This window comes from Capricornis sumatraensis, chromosome 2, assembly GCF_032405125.1.
Source record: "Capricornis sumatraensis isolate serow.1 chromosome 2, serow.2, whole genome shotgun sequence".
Classification (NCBI taxonomy): Eukaryota; Metazoa; Chordata; class Mammalia; order Artiodactyla; family Bovidae; genus Capricornis; species Capricornis sumatraensis.
In genome coordinates this window covers 35,588,036-35,602,754 of record NC_091070.1, presented here as the reverse complement: position 1 = coordinate 35,602,754, position 14,719 = coordinate 35,588,036, and the positions used below count along the sequence as shown (strand labels likewise).

Sequence of the window (14,719 nt, the reverse complement as noted above, 5' to 3'; positions counted from 1 at the left end):
CCCCCATTTCCTAGAAAAGTGATAGGAAAAGCAGAGACAACAGAAGGGATAAAGAGAGTTTTAGAGCCAGCGAGGGAGACTGGTGTCCAGATTAAGCTGAGGCTTGGAGAAGAGCCTGGGGCTGAGGGGTAGTGTTGAGTAAAATGAATGGCATCTAAAGCCCCTCTCTCTAAATAAGCAGACAGATCGCGCTGGCCTAGGAGCCCTTTCCCAGAAGTTAGCAGAGTTCTCCCAGGGTATCTGCCTCCTGGATTCTGGCTGGTGGCCCTGCTCTCATCCCCACCCCCAGGTGTCTGGACTAATGGGTTCTGCTTCTTTGTTTTTCCCTAGAACCTCTGGTTCGCCAACCCCGGGGGCAGCAATAGCATGCCAAGCCGCACCCACAGCTCTGTCCAAAGGACCCGCTCACTGCCTGTGCACACTTCGCCACAGAATATGCTGATGTTCCAGCAGCCAGGTAGGGCCCAGCCCTCTATCCCTCGTTGTCCTGTCGGGGAGGCCAGGTCACCAAAATAGATGCCCCAGTGAACTCAAGCGGAAAGTGCTTAGCCTCGACTGCCACCTTGCATTCTTTTGAGCTTATAGAAACCTTTCCTTTTTTAAACCATGCCTTGCCAGCATGAATTGTGGCCTGTTGGCTCGGAGCCAGCACACGGAGCCCCAGAACTGGTTGTGATCTGACACGGGGGTATTTTGGATCCTAGTCATATTTCTAGATTGATTAACCCAGCGACATCACTGCAGGGCTTCCAGGGGAAGTTGGGAGGGGTTCCATGTATGGTGTGTGTGTGTGGTTGGTGTGTACATAGAGGGATGTGTAGATAGACAGAGAAAGAGAAAACTCCATGGTGGTGATGCTGAGAGACCCACCCCTGGTTTGGGAGTGCTTTGCACACGTGTTTGTTGATCATCCATCTTCCCTTTATTTGGTTAAAGAGCAGCCTGGTGCGCCTCTTGTCAATTTCACCTTTGACCCTGCCTCCTCAAACAGAGTTCCCAAAATTACATTCAGGTGCCTGCACCTTTCTCTGTGCAGATAGTTAACCTCTTACACCCCATGAGTAATACAAAGCCCCATAAGCGATTACTGCATGGTTTGCACCTGGAAGAAGATCCTTACCCTTTCTGGTAGATGCGCTCTGTACAATGTCTTACAGGAGTTTGAGGGGAAATGTCACTGTGACCTGGGTGGGCATGGAAGCTTCTTGGAGGTGAACTTCAGGGAGCAGAGGGTGAAGAGATGGAAAGAGGAGGGTGGAGTTGCAAGTAGAAGGAGCTAAGAGAGCCAAACTGCAAGGTTACCAAGTCCTACAACGAGTTCCGCAGTGGCTTGGTGGCGGGCTCAGGCTGAATGAAGTAGCAGTGTGCAGCCCAAGGGAGCTGGAAAGGCTGCAGCTGATGGCGGGACCCTGAACCCAAGACCAAGAAGCTGGGATTCCAACTGCTCTCAATGAGGAATTGATAGCTTTTGAGCAGGGGGACAGGCCAGGGTGAGCATAGAGGAGTGAAGAGTGTGCAGGCTCGAGGGGAGGAGGTGAGGCCACCAAGGGGTGGGGAGGTGCCAATGGCAGGAAGCCACCAAGGCTCAAGATATGTCAGGAAAGAGAAGCACGTCGGCATGCTCCAGATGCTGATTTAAAGTTGCTTCTTGACTTCTAGAACTCTACCTATTTGCACACCTTTGTTTTAAAGCTCCTTTCTTCCTTTTGATACTTGATATTTTTCTTCCCAGGAAGAAAATACTTGATAGAATTTGGGGGCTGTGAAGTCCTGATCCCAGGTCATTTAGTCCCAGCCTCTGCTTTCATGTAGAATTCTGTATAATTTACTCCCAGTAAGAGAGACTTTGGAGACAAAGTGAGACTCTGGAGACTCTGGTCCCGCCATCAGCTGCAGCCTTTCCAGCTCCCTTGGGCTACGCACCGCTACCTCATTCAGCCTGAGCCCGCCACCAGGCCACTGCGGAACTCGCTGTGGGACTTGGTATCCTTGCGGTTTGGCTCTCTTAGCTCCTTCTACTTGCAACTCCACCCTCCTCTTTCCATCTCTTCACCCTCTGCTCCCTGAAGTTCACCTCCAAGAAGCTTCCATGCCCACCCAGGTCACAAAATCTGAAGACATCTTGGGCACGAGATCTTTCACCTGGAATGAATAGCTCACCCTAACCTCAACCCCAGGACTGCAGCCCAGCTACCCTGGCATAGCTGACCGCTCTCCTCTAATCCTGACACATTTGTAGCCTTTTCCATTCTTTCCTACCTCTTTTTCCCTCCTTGTGGCTCTCTTCCAAGTCCTCCATCATCCTGTTTATCCCTCATCTTAATTGGGCAGACCAAGCCCACTGGGAAGAGATGGGCCATCTCTGGGAGAAGAACCATTTGGGTCTGTTGATACAAATCTTTCATTTGCATGTTGCTTCCCCTCTCTGTTACACAGCAATGCTGAACAGTTGGCTTATGCTCAGGTCAGCTATGACCCTAAGATCGTTTCCACCCTCTTCCCATGAAGCCTCTTGTTCCCGTAGTTAAAGAAGCAAATGCTGCCGAACAGCTTATAAGAAAAAGTGACTATCCCCCTGGCCTCCCTTCCCAGCCCATAGTCCCACCTCCCAGAGGCAGCACTTAACAACTGATTTCTGTTTTCCTGGTAGTTCCCTGCAAGTCTCTCAGTAATGTTGTTTACATGCTGCTGGGCTCAGAGCTCTGGAACCCTTGGGTTATTGTTGTTGTTGTTTTAATCAGCCTCTCCCCAAAGCATGACAAACCCACTTCCAGCAAGGCCCTGATGAACCACAGCATTTCTAGTAACCGTGGCATGAGGACAGGGCTGCTGCATATTTCCTGATTGTAAATACAAGTGGTGCAGCCGTAAAGAACCTGCCTGCCAGTGCAAGAGATGCAGGAGACACGGCTTCAATCCCTGGGTCAGGAAGATCCCTTGAAGCAGGAAATGGCAACCCCGCTCCAGTATTCTTGCCTGGAAAATCCCATGGACAGAGGAGCCTGGTGAGCTACAGTTCATGGATTCAGCTGAGCACAGTGACAGCAGCAGCAGCAGCAGGGGCCAGTCCTGAGTCCTGCCCAGCACCCTTGGCCCATGTGAGGTGGCTCTTCCTGAGACATGACAGTGAAGGGTGAGGCAGGGCACTGCGTGAAAGGAAAGGAGGCTGCAGAAAGTTCCCTCCTCCATGGGCACAGAATGTTCCTTCTTAGCCTTTGCGTCTAGGACCTGGGGGTCAGGGGCTGGGACTAGACTATAGGCATCATATCAGGAAGGCAGAAAGCTTTCATCTGTACACAAGCAGTACTAATAGTGAATGCATGATGGACCAGAGATGTGCGGCCAGCCCGAAATTACTGAGAACTGCTGCCTTCCAACGTACTAATTTCATCCATTGGATGTCTTCTCAGCACTCATTTTGAACCATCTGGGCAAATCTTAAAGACCTACAGTGCATTCCAAGGAAGTTTTGATTCTGTGAACTTAATCCCATCAAGATGATGGAATGTCTCCAAAGAATAAAAAAAGGCTGGGGTCTAGAACCAGCCTCAATATTGTATGTCAACTCATGAGTCACCTTGCTTGAATCTTCGGGACGCTTCCTTCTTTCCTGGATCTACGGAATCTGTGGACCCCTTGGAGGCCAGGGTAGAGGTGATTCTTCACTTCACTCTGCTGTGGACAGATTTGAGATGTTTCCCAGGACAGGCCAGGAGAGCCATCAATAATCATGGCCCCTTGCTGGCCTCTGGGATGAGTAAGAAAGATGAAGCTGGTCCCCCTCAGAGTGAGGGCTGATACCATCACTAGAAGGGTGATGAGCTCACAACCAATGTGGTGCCTGGCCAAGAGCGGTCATGTTCCTCCCAGAGGCAGGGTGTTTTCCCAACTGGAAAAGTAGTTTGGAAACTGCTCACAGAAATGACTTCATATCTTGGGAGCAGATCCTGCTGACCAGGGCTCCACCACTCTTGGGATCAGAAAGTATCTCCGAGGAACCTGGGTGTGACGCTAGGAGGCCATGGAGGCTCTTCACTGCCTGGAGAGCCTGACAGGATGGGGCAGGGGGGCCAGAAGCTTTGGAGAAGCACCAGAAGGGTAGACTGAGCAGCCTCACTGAGCCCCTCGTCCTTCCCCTGCACAAAGCCACGTGCAGACTACCTTTGGCACTAGACCACCCAGATGTGAGGCAGTGCCTTACATGGTGGCATTGCACCATGTGAGGTTACCTGCTCTTCATCGCAAGCCCTCCTTGTGCAGCAGCTCATGACTAAAATCCTGCCATTAGAATCCCTGGGAGCACAGTGCACAGAGCTGTCATTATCCCTTTCCTTGTTAGTGTGAGTGAGCTCCAGGTTCCTTCCAGAGAACTGCCTTTAGTGAGACCCAGAAAAGACGGAGATTCATCGGTATACTAGCTCCACAGAGGACAGAAGGCGCTGCCCCGTGGAGACAGAGGCCCAAATAGGGACCTGCTTGAAGTGCCTGATCCACGCCGGCTCCTCCCCTTCCAGTGAGCCCTGCTCAGGGTGGGCAGATGATGGGCAAGGAGGCTGTCAACTGCATCACTCTGTCACCACCAAGACCCCAGCGGGGTCTGTGCCCCCCCCCCATCTGACAGCCACATTCAGAAAGACCAACTCAGGGTGAGATGATGCAATTCCACCTGGCACCACGTTCTCCTCGTCAGTTTTCATGAAAGCCTGGGTCCTGGAGGATCTCCCTTGTGCTTAGTTCCACAGGTCTCTGAGTGAAGCCCCCAGAGAAGCGCTGCATTCTCCACTGCAGACTTGGGATGCAGCTGGCACCTGCGTTTCTCCACCCGAGCAGGCGTGGGGTTCTCTCTTCCTTTCAGCATCTCTCTCCCCCTTTCTTCTTGGTTCCCGCCTTGTCTTCATCTTCCTTACTCCTTTCATCACAGTCAGCCAGCTCCCACCTCTGCATTCTCTGTCCCTTCCTCGACAGACTGACTTTCTTGACTTCTCGACTTCCAGCAGTGCCGCCTCCTCACTTAACCAAACTTGCAGCCCTCCTGGTTACTCAGCAGAGTGGCTCCAGCTGTAGTTGGCAAAGTGAGATTCTCAAGGTTTCTCCAAGAGTGCCCCGACCTGTTTCTTACTCTAAAGTCTTGAAGACACTGGCCTCTTTACCTCAGCCTCAGGGACTCGGAGAGCACAGCAGAAGGGCATGTCGGGTGCCACAGCTATGAACCTCAGCTGCCACAGCTGCTTCTGTCAAGGAAGAGCCATGTGGAGGTCCCCAGAGGGGCCCTGCAGCAGCACCTTGTTCGGGTTGGGCGCTGCTTCCTTCCAGAGTCCTCTTGACCCTGGGCCTGAGCAGCAGTCCATGGTTTTGTAGGACTTCTAAAAAGGCAAAGTTAAAAGTCCCCCTTCAGCCTCGACTCTGGGCATCCTAGAACTGGGGATCCTCAAATACACACCCTAATGTGTACAGAAATACACATCCTGGAATGGTCTGGTGGAGATGGGAAGAATCCCTCATTCTCAGAGATGCCATCTGAGCTAAGGAAGCAGGCCTGCTAGGGCAGTAACAGAGGGCTCCAAGTCTGTATGTCCTCCTGAAGACCCAAAACTACATCTGTCTGGTCCCTTCCTGATGCAGGGGCCGGGATAAACATGATGAGCCCCTAGGGTGAGCAGGAGCCAGGACAAGAGTTGGCCTGTAGTTCATGTGGATCTGTGGGCAGGAGTTGCCCAGATACTTAGCCAGGGCTTTGAGAGAGCTGCCCACAGAGCCAATCATGGCTGAGGGCTTCCAGCCTGAGATAGAAGCTGCTTTTCATCCGGCTGGTCTCCCTCTGTCTTGTATATGCGGGGAGATGCCTCGTATCTGTTTTTATCAAGTACACAATTAAAAAGTCACGCTTAGGAAACTCTTGTGCGAACATACAGGCTTCTTCCAAGACTTAGAATTTTTCAGAGCCACTTCAAGATTGGTGGGGGTCATGACTCTGCCCATGTCCCCGAGGGAAGATCTGGAGGATTAAAAGCAAGCATGCCAACTTTCAACCTAAAAGAGCAGCCACGAAGGTTTGGAGATTCTGGAGCAGAGAGCCCCACATTTCTCAGCCCCCTGTTTTTGGAACACGCAATCCAAGGCTTGGGAAATGGCATTTTGCTGCGTGTTGGCAAGAAATCCTGCAGCTGAAACACTTCTCTCCAAATGTCGAGCATCTTTATTTATCCAAATCTCTCCACAGTGTTTGTTTAAAGGGGAGTGCTAGAGAGTAAACTAAATTTTACAATGAGCATATGGATGGCTATAATTGCTAAGGGTTTTTTTTTTTTAATCTATTTGCTAACTGGCTATATATATAATTGTGTTTCTATTTTATAGGTTTCACACCCTGAAGGCTGCTAATTTTTGCATGCATATGATTTTCACATGAATGGATGAAAATACTAAAATACTCTTCCCTGGATTGTCTAATTGCCCCAACCCTACTCTGAGTGCAGGGGTGGGTGGGGCCAGGGAGACCCGTTCTCCATGGCTCCCAGCTTCCCTGGAAGCCCAGCCGTCCCCTGTCTGCTCATGAATTGGCAGAGTTGTCTTTCAAACCCATGGAGGCTGGAACGTGGGTCAGAATCTGCTCTCCAGGGTTCCTCATAGTGATCCATTTTGCGAACCTTCTCTTGGAGAATTTTAAATAACAGAAACAACATCTGCCTCTGAATTAGCTGGTAATGGGGAACATAGATCGCAGAGGAGACCTAAATGTATAGCTCATCCAGGAAAACAAATACTTTGGTTTAGCCATTGGTTTCAACTTCCTCTCCCACCAAACCACCAACCTCATTTTTCATTCCTTCTCCCGTTCTGGCCCCAAGCGCCCCCTAGTGGAGACTCTTAGAAGCCAGGAAGCGGCCTGCAGTCGGGGCCTCTGGATTCTTTCCCCACTTTACCGGCAGAAGAGCCTAGGCCCAAAGGAAGGGAAGAACTTCTCAGGGTCACACGGGAAGGCAGCAGCAGTGCTGACACTTCCCAGGCACTCAGAACACATCCCACGGCGGGGGTTTTTCTGCCCTTCCCCATGGAATTTCACAATTTTGTCTGAGTTTCACAATAGCTGTCAGTTTCCTTCTATTTCTTGCTCCATCTTTTTCATCACTCAATAGACATGTATGAGGTGTGCAGAAGGCCATGGCTGGGTATCATGCGAGAGTCAGAGAAATCTGTAAGCATCATAATGACAATGGTGAAAGTGTCTGCAAGGTGCTTCCAAACTAGTCAAGGATGTTCAAGACCTCCACAAGGTGGGAACGATGGAGGGAGTGCTGGTGATGAGCCCCAGCAGGACAGAGGAGGTACCTGGGCTGCCTCTCCCTTGGAGCAGGAGGGCCCAGAGCCTGGAGGGGTGGAGAGGGTCCAGATGATAGAGCTGGCTCTGTGGTTAGGATGCACAATATTGTCCTGGGTGGCGGAAACCCTTGATTCAAAGTGCTTAGAGACCAAGAGCATTGACAGGCACTGGCAGATGTGTGGTGTGCAGGAGAACATTGGCCCTAGGGTCACACCCATGTGGGTTCCTGTCCCAGCTAGTGTCAGCCAGCTAGCCTTGATATGTCACTTAGCCTCTGGGAGCCCCACTTGAGAACTGGACACCCAGCAGGGTGTTGGACTCAGAAGAGGTTCCCACCAGGCTATGGTTTTCCTTTCCTGTGCTTCATAATGAAGCAGAAATGCACCAGGCCCAGTTCTGGGCACAGGGAGCTGAGCCAAGTCCTGCTCCAGTGAAGCAAACACTCAGCTGGGAGGAGGCCACAAATACACACATAATATGTCAGGTGTCGGTGACGGTGACGAAGAAAAAATGGAGCAAAAGGATGGGGTGGAAAAGTTCTGTTCACTGCGATGAACAGAAAGTCCTTTCCAAGGAGGCAGAAGAGCCAGAGACGTGACAGCAGGCAGAGAGTGAGCTATGGGATCGTCCAGGGACCAGCATTCTGCGCAGAGGGAATAGCGGTGCAAAGGCCCTGGGGTAGGAGAGGGTCTGGGAGGAGGCGGTGAAGGAGGGGAGCTGCATGAGGGCAGGGAGGGGACAAGGGCCAGGTCTGCAGGGCCTTGCAGGCTGTAGGAAGGGCTTGGCTTTTACCCCAGTGAGAAGCTGCTGGAGGGGTCTGAGCAGAGGCTGGCAGACTGTGACTATTACAGCTATATTTAGCCACCGGTTTTCATCCAGCTGCAGTGGACTCAGGGTGTCTAACAGACTGAGAGGTCAGTTGAACCCAAGTGCAACACACTCTCTCCATGGCAATCTTGGCAGTCCCCCCAAGTCCTCACAGGGAGGCAGCTCTGGCAGTCCCCCCAAGTCCTTGCAGGGAGGCAGCTCTGGCGATCCCCCCAAGCCTGTGCAGAGAGGCAGCTCTGGCAGTCCCCCCAAGTCTGTGCAGGGAGGCAGCTCTGGCGGTCCCCCCAAGTCTGTGCAGGGAGGCAGTCCTGCTGGTCCCCCCAAGTCCTCGCAGGGAGGCAGCTCTGGCGGTCCCCCCAAGTCTGTGCAGGGAGGCAGCCCTGCTGGTGCCCCCAAGTCCTCGCAGGGAGGCAGCTCTGGCGGTCCCCCCAAGTCCTCGCAGGGAGGCAGCCCTGCTGGTGCCCCCAAGTCCTTGCAGGGAGGCAGCTCTGGCGGTCCCCTCAAGTCCTCACAGGGAGGCAGCTCTGGCGGTCCCCCCAAGTCCTCGCAGGGAGGCAGCCCTGCTGGTGCCCCCAAGTCCTCGCAGGGAGGCAGCTCTGGCGGTCCCCTCAAGTCCTCGCAGGGAGGCAGCTCTGGCGGTCCCCCCAAGTCCTCGCAGGGAGGCAGCTCTGGCGGTCCCCCCAAGTCCTCGCAGGGAGGCAGCCCTGCTGGTCCCCCAAGTCCTCGCGGGGAGGCAGCTCTGGCGGTCCCCCCAAGTCCTCGCAGGGAGGCAGCCCTGCTGGTCCCCCAAGTCCTTGCGGGGAGTCTCACCAGACCCTCACCCTGAAGGTGGAGCCAGCGGCACTGTGCATACTTTCTCCTTGCTGTCAGGGCCCCTGTCACCAATGTGACCCTTTGTCCCCTGCAGAATTCCAGCTTCCGGTGACTGAACCCGACATCAACAACAGGCTGGAGTCCTTGTGCCTCAGTATGACCGAGCACGCCCTGGGAGGTGAGTGCGTCCTCCCGGCATGGCATGGCACACCTGGGAGAACCACTGGCCAAGAGGGCACAGGGAGGGGGAGGCAGGGGGCAGGGGGAGAGAGGCCAGGGTGGGGGGCTGTTGGACCCTTGTCAAGCCACACCATCCACAGCACACAATGCCACGTGCAGCGAGCCCCAGCACCCTGCTCCTGCTCCTCCTCTGGGGGTGACTCAGGGCCCCGGAGAGCACGCTGTTCCTCTTTCCCCAGAGGCCCCACCCCCCAGGGCACACTGGAGTCCCAGCCTCGCGGTTGTCCCAGCCAAATGCGGGCACTGGAGGAGTCAGGAACACAAGACGTGGCTTTTAGTGGAAACATCCCCCCACAGCATTGGATTCTTTCCTTCTCGGCACTAGATCCCCCAGTCTGGTCCAAGCATATCCCAACGTGCTCTAAAAATAGAATTTCTGAAACCAAAATCCCTGCCTGTTTTTATACCTCCCTGTTCCAAATGGCTTTCGCGACGCCCAGGGCCCCGAGGCGTCCTTCTCAGTCTGACAGGGACGGTCTAGTTGGATGCATCCGTGCTGTGCGGGGCTGCAGCTTCAGAGGAGCTCCCAGAGGCGGCTGGGTCATCCCACTGTGAGTTTGGCCTGCAGCCCTGCGTCATCACAGCAGCCCTGGGAGGCCTTCAGTGCCCTCCTGGTACTAAACGGGTGCCTTTCTCTGGCTGGACTCGCTGCCAGCCCCGGGGCTGTTTGGCAGGCAGAGGAGAGATGTCCGCCCCTTCCTGCCAACCTCCGGGGAGGCTGTGAGTCACGGCAATCCAGAGAGGCCTCCTGTGACCCTTCCCGACAGCCCTCTCCAGGCTGGACTGCTCACCCCACGTAGAGCCACGCCGTGTGCTAGCCGGCGGCGGTGCGGAGAAAGGCTGTCATCGGCCACTGCTCCAGAGAGCGTTGTCCTCCTGATCAGGGGTGTTTAGACTTCTAGTCTCTGCAACGCAGTCTTATCCGGAGACCAAATATGAGGCAGGTAAATGCTCTGTGTGAAGCAGAGTACAGACCGGGACCGCACCCTCCTGATCTCACCTGTGCAAGACTCTCCGAAGCCCAGAGAGAGCCCTTGCTCAGAACCAGAAGGGAGCAGGCTGAAGGCCTCCCAGGGCTTCTGACCAGATGGATGGTGGGGTACACGGCTCCCTCTGTGACCCCTCCCTCTGGGGGTTCCAGGGAACCCCATTGGCAAGCACCACACTCTCCCTTGGCCATTCAGTTCAGATCCTAGAAGCTCTGCCGCCTCACTGGTTCACTCCTGGTACCTCTGGGGGAGGTGCTACCAGCTCCTGTTCTCCAGGTAACCAGGGAGACTGGGTCAACATTCTGACAGCCCCTGAGGCGTGATGGGACACAACCCAGAGGTCCATCCGCAGATGGACATGGATGGACAAGATTCACCGTAGCCACACGCAGGATTGTCACTCAGCCTTGAAGACGCATGAAGTGCTGTTCCATGGCTGAACCGGCACAGCGTTATGCTAATAGGTGAAAAAGCCAGACACAAAGGCCACACAGCGTATGATTCGCTTTATGCAAAGTGTTCAGAGTAGGCAAACCTCCAGGGACCGAAAGTAGATCAGGGTTTGGAGGGAGGTGGGAATGGAGAATGGCTGCTAACGCGTACCAGATTTCTTTATGGGGCTGACAAAAATATTCTGGAATTAGATGGTGGTGATGGCCACACAGCTCTTGCTCAAAACCACTGAACTGTATGCTTGCAAAGGGTGAAATGTGTGGTAAGAAAATTATATCTCAATTTTGTCCTAAAGGGAAGGCCTCCAGACCTGAGACTTCAGGCCAAACTCGGCCCCATCGCAGGCACCCAGGTGCCCTCCCACCTGACACCTGACTGGAGCTGGCTTGGGGGGGACTCTGCTCAGTCCTACGTTGCCTGTGGGAGTCAGCAAGAACTGGCCACTCCCCCAGGGCTTGATAGAGCTCAGATAATTGGCACCTCAGAAGCTCTTATCAATCTGCTAAGTACTAACATCGTCATCATTAGTAGCAAGAATGCCAAATACTCCTTCTTAAAAGGAGGTTTTCATTGAAAAGACTTAATTTTATTCTTACAGGGAATTTTATTCTTCCAGTTTTATTCTTAATTTTATTCTTACAGTTCTTTTGTTTTTACAGGGAACCTCTGTGAACTGATTTTTTGTTGTTTTTGCTAATGTTTTCATCTTGTTAATCTCCTAAGCCTTTTTATTGCTGTGTTTTTTCCTCAATAATCCTTTCTGTGGGGGAGCCTTATAAAGCAGTTTCCTGAGCAGTGGGTGCAAATTAGGTTCAGGATGGCCTGGTTAGGTGCAGTGGCAGTGTGCCCTCCCCTCTGACAGCACCTTCCTGCCGGCCGACCCCAGCCAGGCGCCAGGGGAGATGACCTTGCTGGGGACAGAATTTCTGCCAGTGAATGAAGTCATCTTACAGGAGGACAGATGACTAGGGAGAGGAAAGCAGAGTAGTAAAATATGCTCCTCTTTGTGCATCTCATGGAAAGAGCAGAGAGGTATCCAAGTTTCTGGGACACCATATCCCAGGAGGGCTATTCTAAGGCTGTTGGGCCCATCCTTTCATGATGCCATCTCTGCTCCCTGTCTCCTCCAATAACTGCTGCCCTCTCAGTCTGGGCCTAAGCTACTTTTCTCTGGCCTTCTCTACCCATCTCTTCTTTTCCCTGCCACGCTCCTCCGATAGAAGCTGTGAGGAAGCCCGGGGTGGGAGGGGGTTGCCTCTGCCATCTTGATTTGTGAGTCTTTAAGGCTTTCACCTGGCTTTATATGGCTTGCTCCCAACTGGTAGCCCCAGGTATTCAGGAGGACTCAGTGCCAGGCCTGGCCATTCTCCTCCTCCCGCAGAGGGGTCATATGGGCAGGAATGTCCACAGCCTCAAAAACAAGGCTCCATCCAGCAGAATGCAGTCCATAGTGAATCAAACCATTAGGAGGAGCGCCTGGTCCACCCTCTGATGTTCTGAGGTTCATGCATCACCTGATCACCTTGTCATTCCTTCTCACCTTCTCTCTTCACTTCTTCTTAGGACTTAAAACCCCACTTATAGTAGGGGATATGGAGACATTGCGCTAATCGGAAAAAGGCTCCACTTTCCCAAGACACTGTTCCATCTTTTGTTTGAAGTTCACCTTAATAATTATAAAACCAATGATAACTGCATTTGAATGGTGCCCCTTTGAGTTGCGCAGGGCATGACTTGCACCACTGTAAATGTTGAGTCTGCACTTAACCAATTGGTTGTTTCCCTGCAGTTGAATACCAACCATCACCCTTGGAGGGTGAGGTTCAGGGATAGAATTCCATGAAAATGCAACTTGAGGCTGGGTTAGTTGAGATTTCCTTGTTTCCAGATCCTTACTTTGACAGCTATGAAAGGCTGGCATTAATGAGTGAGGCCCAGCAAGATTGTGCACTTCACTTCTACAGATGAGGGAGCAGCCTCTACACTCTTACCTCACCCACACACATGTGTGTGCACACATACACATGCTCACTGTTCTCCCACTACTGGTTACCACTGCAGAGCCAGCACTCGAGAGGCTAAGAACTGATATGCACAGAAGGTGGGAGAGGTGATTAGTGCACACCTGGGGACCTCTAGGATTGATCATCTGAAAGTACAGACGATTGCAGGGCCATTTGCTTCCCTTCTTTAAAATCTCTCAAAAAATCATAGAACTTAATACACATACACACACACACACACACACAAACACACACACACACACACACAGTACAAGTAAAACTGGGGAAATCTGTAAGATGGGTAGATTACATCATCAGTATCTTGGTGGTAATATAATTTTGCAAACTGTTAACCTTAGGGGCAAACCCAGAAACAGGGTGCTGTTTCTTGTGTGGACCTACAGTCATCTCATTAAAAATATGAATTAAAGAAGCATTTCTCCTCCTAAGTCCCGGCTAGCAAGATGCAATTCTGGCCCCACCCATGAGGAGGTCAGAAGACCCTGCAGTGAGCTCAGGGCCCTTCCATATCACTTAGTCCTCCAGTTTTCCCTGAACTCTCAGCCGCACCCTCTCATAGCTGAGCTCTGCCTATTGCATATAGATGCACCTTTGCTAGACAGGGCTTGTGATGCAGAGGTTTAGACCCGGACACATCTGCTGACATGTGGACATCAGCAAAACCAGGGAGGCATACTGCATCCCATCCTAGCTTTCAGTTAGTGGTCAACTGAACTTAATCATTTCTACCTGCTATGACTGATCCATGCCTCTTTCTGCTCACTGGAGAAACTCTAGCGTGGACCATTGTAGGGACCTCTTAACTGGTCCTCCCACCACCAGCCATGCCAGAGAAGCCATTCTGAAGTCAAATCTGGTTACTACTCTACCATTTATAATCCCCAGCTGCCTATGTCCAAGCTCCTATTCACAATACATGAGACCCTTATGGTCTGATTCTGAGGGCGCTCCCATAGTCCCATGTGAAAAGGAGTTGGGTGGCCATTGGCTCCCTCTGTGCCCTTGCTCACTCGTGGCCTCTCCTTTCTGCCAGGCATGCTCCCCACTTGACCCATTCCGCTGATTCTTTATAACCCAGACATGACATATACTGGGTGGCCTCAGCACTCTCGCATGTCCATAGAATCTTTCAGTTCCAGGTGCAAAAACAAAAAAACTCACTGGTGTCTCTACCTTAGATTAGATTCTTGAGACAGAGAACCTGGATCAATCTGGATCAGTTTGGGTCAGACAGATCCCCCTGGTCTGCTCTGTTGTGATGGGTCAGAATTACCACCACCTCAGGCCAGCTGTTTCTCTGTGAAACCATCCTTGACTTCCAAGGGCAACTTAAACACTCCTTCTTCCGTGTTCCTGCTATGTCTGGTACATACTCCATCAGAGCACCTATCCCTCATATGTCTCTGTCAACTTACATGTCTGTGTCCCATCCAGGATATATATACTTGGACTAAAGGGTGAAGATTAGGTCTTTCCAGCTTGGTTCCCAGGCTCTGTATAGCTCCTGGCAAAAATGTGGGTGAGTGTGTGAAGAATGAGCAAATGGATGGATGGATGAATTTAACCCTTATCTGTCCTCAGGGACTGGGAGGTCCGACATGCATGATGCTGGAGTTGGTGGGCATGAGCGGAATTGCTTTGCTCACCTGTGCCCATTGTGTCCTCCTTTCTCTCCCAGACGGGGTTGACCGGACCTCCACAATCTAGAAGCTGAAGATGAGAGTGACCGCGCTGGCCGTGAAATCGACTGCTGCGGGTCCAGTGTTAGCCATCTTCAGGGCTGCACAGAATCCTCCCAGATACTCTGCAGCCTTTTTTTCCCCCTGGTCCCTCTCCCATTTTGATTTTGTGAGAGCGTAGGTCGTCCTTGTAAACACATCAGTAGACCTGGGATTGGTTATTTTGTCATTTGTCTCTGTCATGGGATGGCGTGGTGCGGGGCATGGGGAGGGGTCTCTAAGGGAAACAGGACTGGGAGGAGGTGGAGGGAATGCGGGTGGCTTCCTGGATGGAAATGGGGGTTTCAGGGAGAGAGCACAGCTCGGAAAGAG

At 52.4% G+C, this 14,719-nt stretch overlaps 1 protein-coding gene across 2 annotated transcripts in view; it reads left to right on the top strand.

Moving 5' to 3' along the window:
* The window catches only part of SAMD4A (sterile alpha motif domain containing 4A), a 223,376-nt gene extending 208,894 nt beyond the window's left edge, over positions 1–14,482 (top strand). For both annotated transcript variants that reach the window (XM_068964588.1, XM_068964587.1), the window contains 3 exons: positions 331–457; positions 9,057–9,140; positions 14,347–14,482. In XM_068964588.1, the coding sequence (XP_068820689.1) occupies positions 331–457; positions 9,057–9,140; positions 14,347–14,375 (240 nt within the window). In that variant the 3' untranslated portion in view covers positions 14,376–14,482. The remainder of the gene's footprint in view (positions 1–330; positions 458–9,056; positions 9,141–14,346) is intronic.
* The last annotated feature ends 237 nt before the right edge of the window (positions 14,483–14,719 follow it).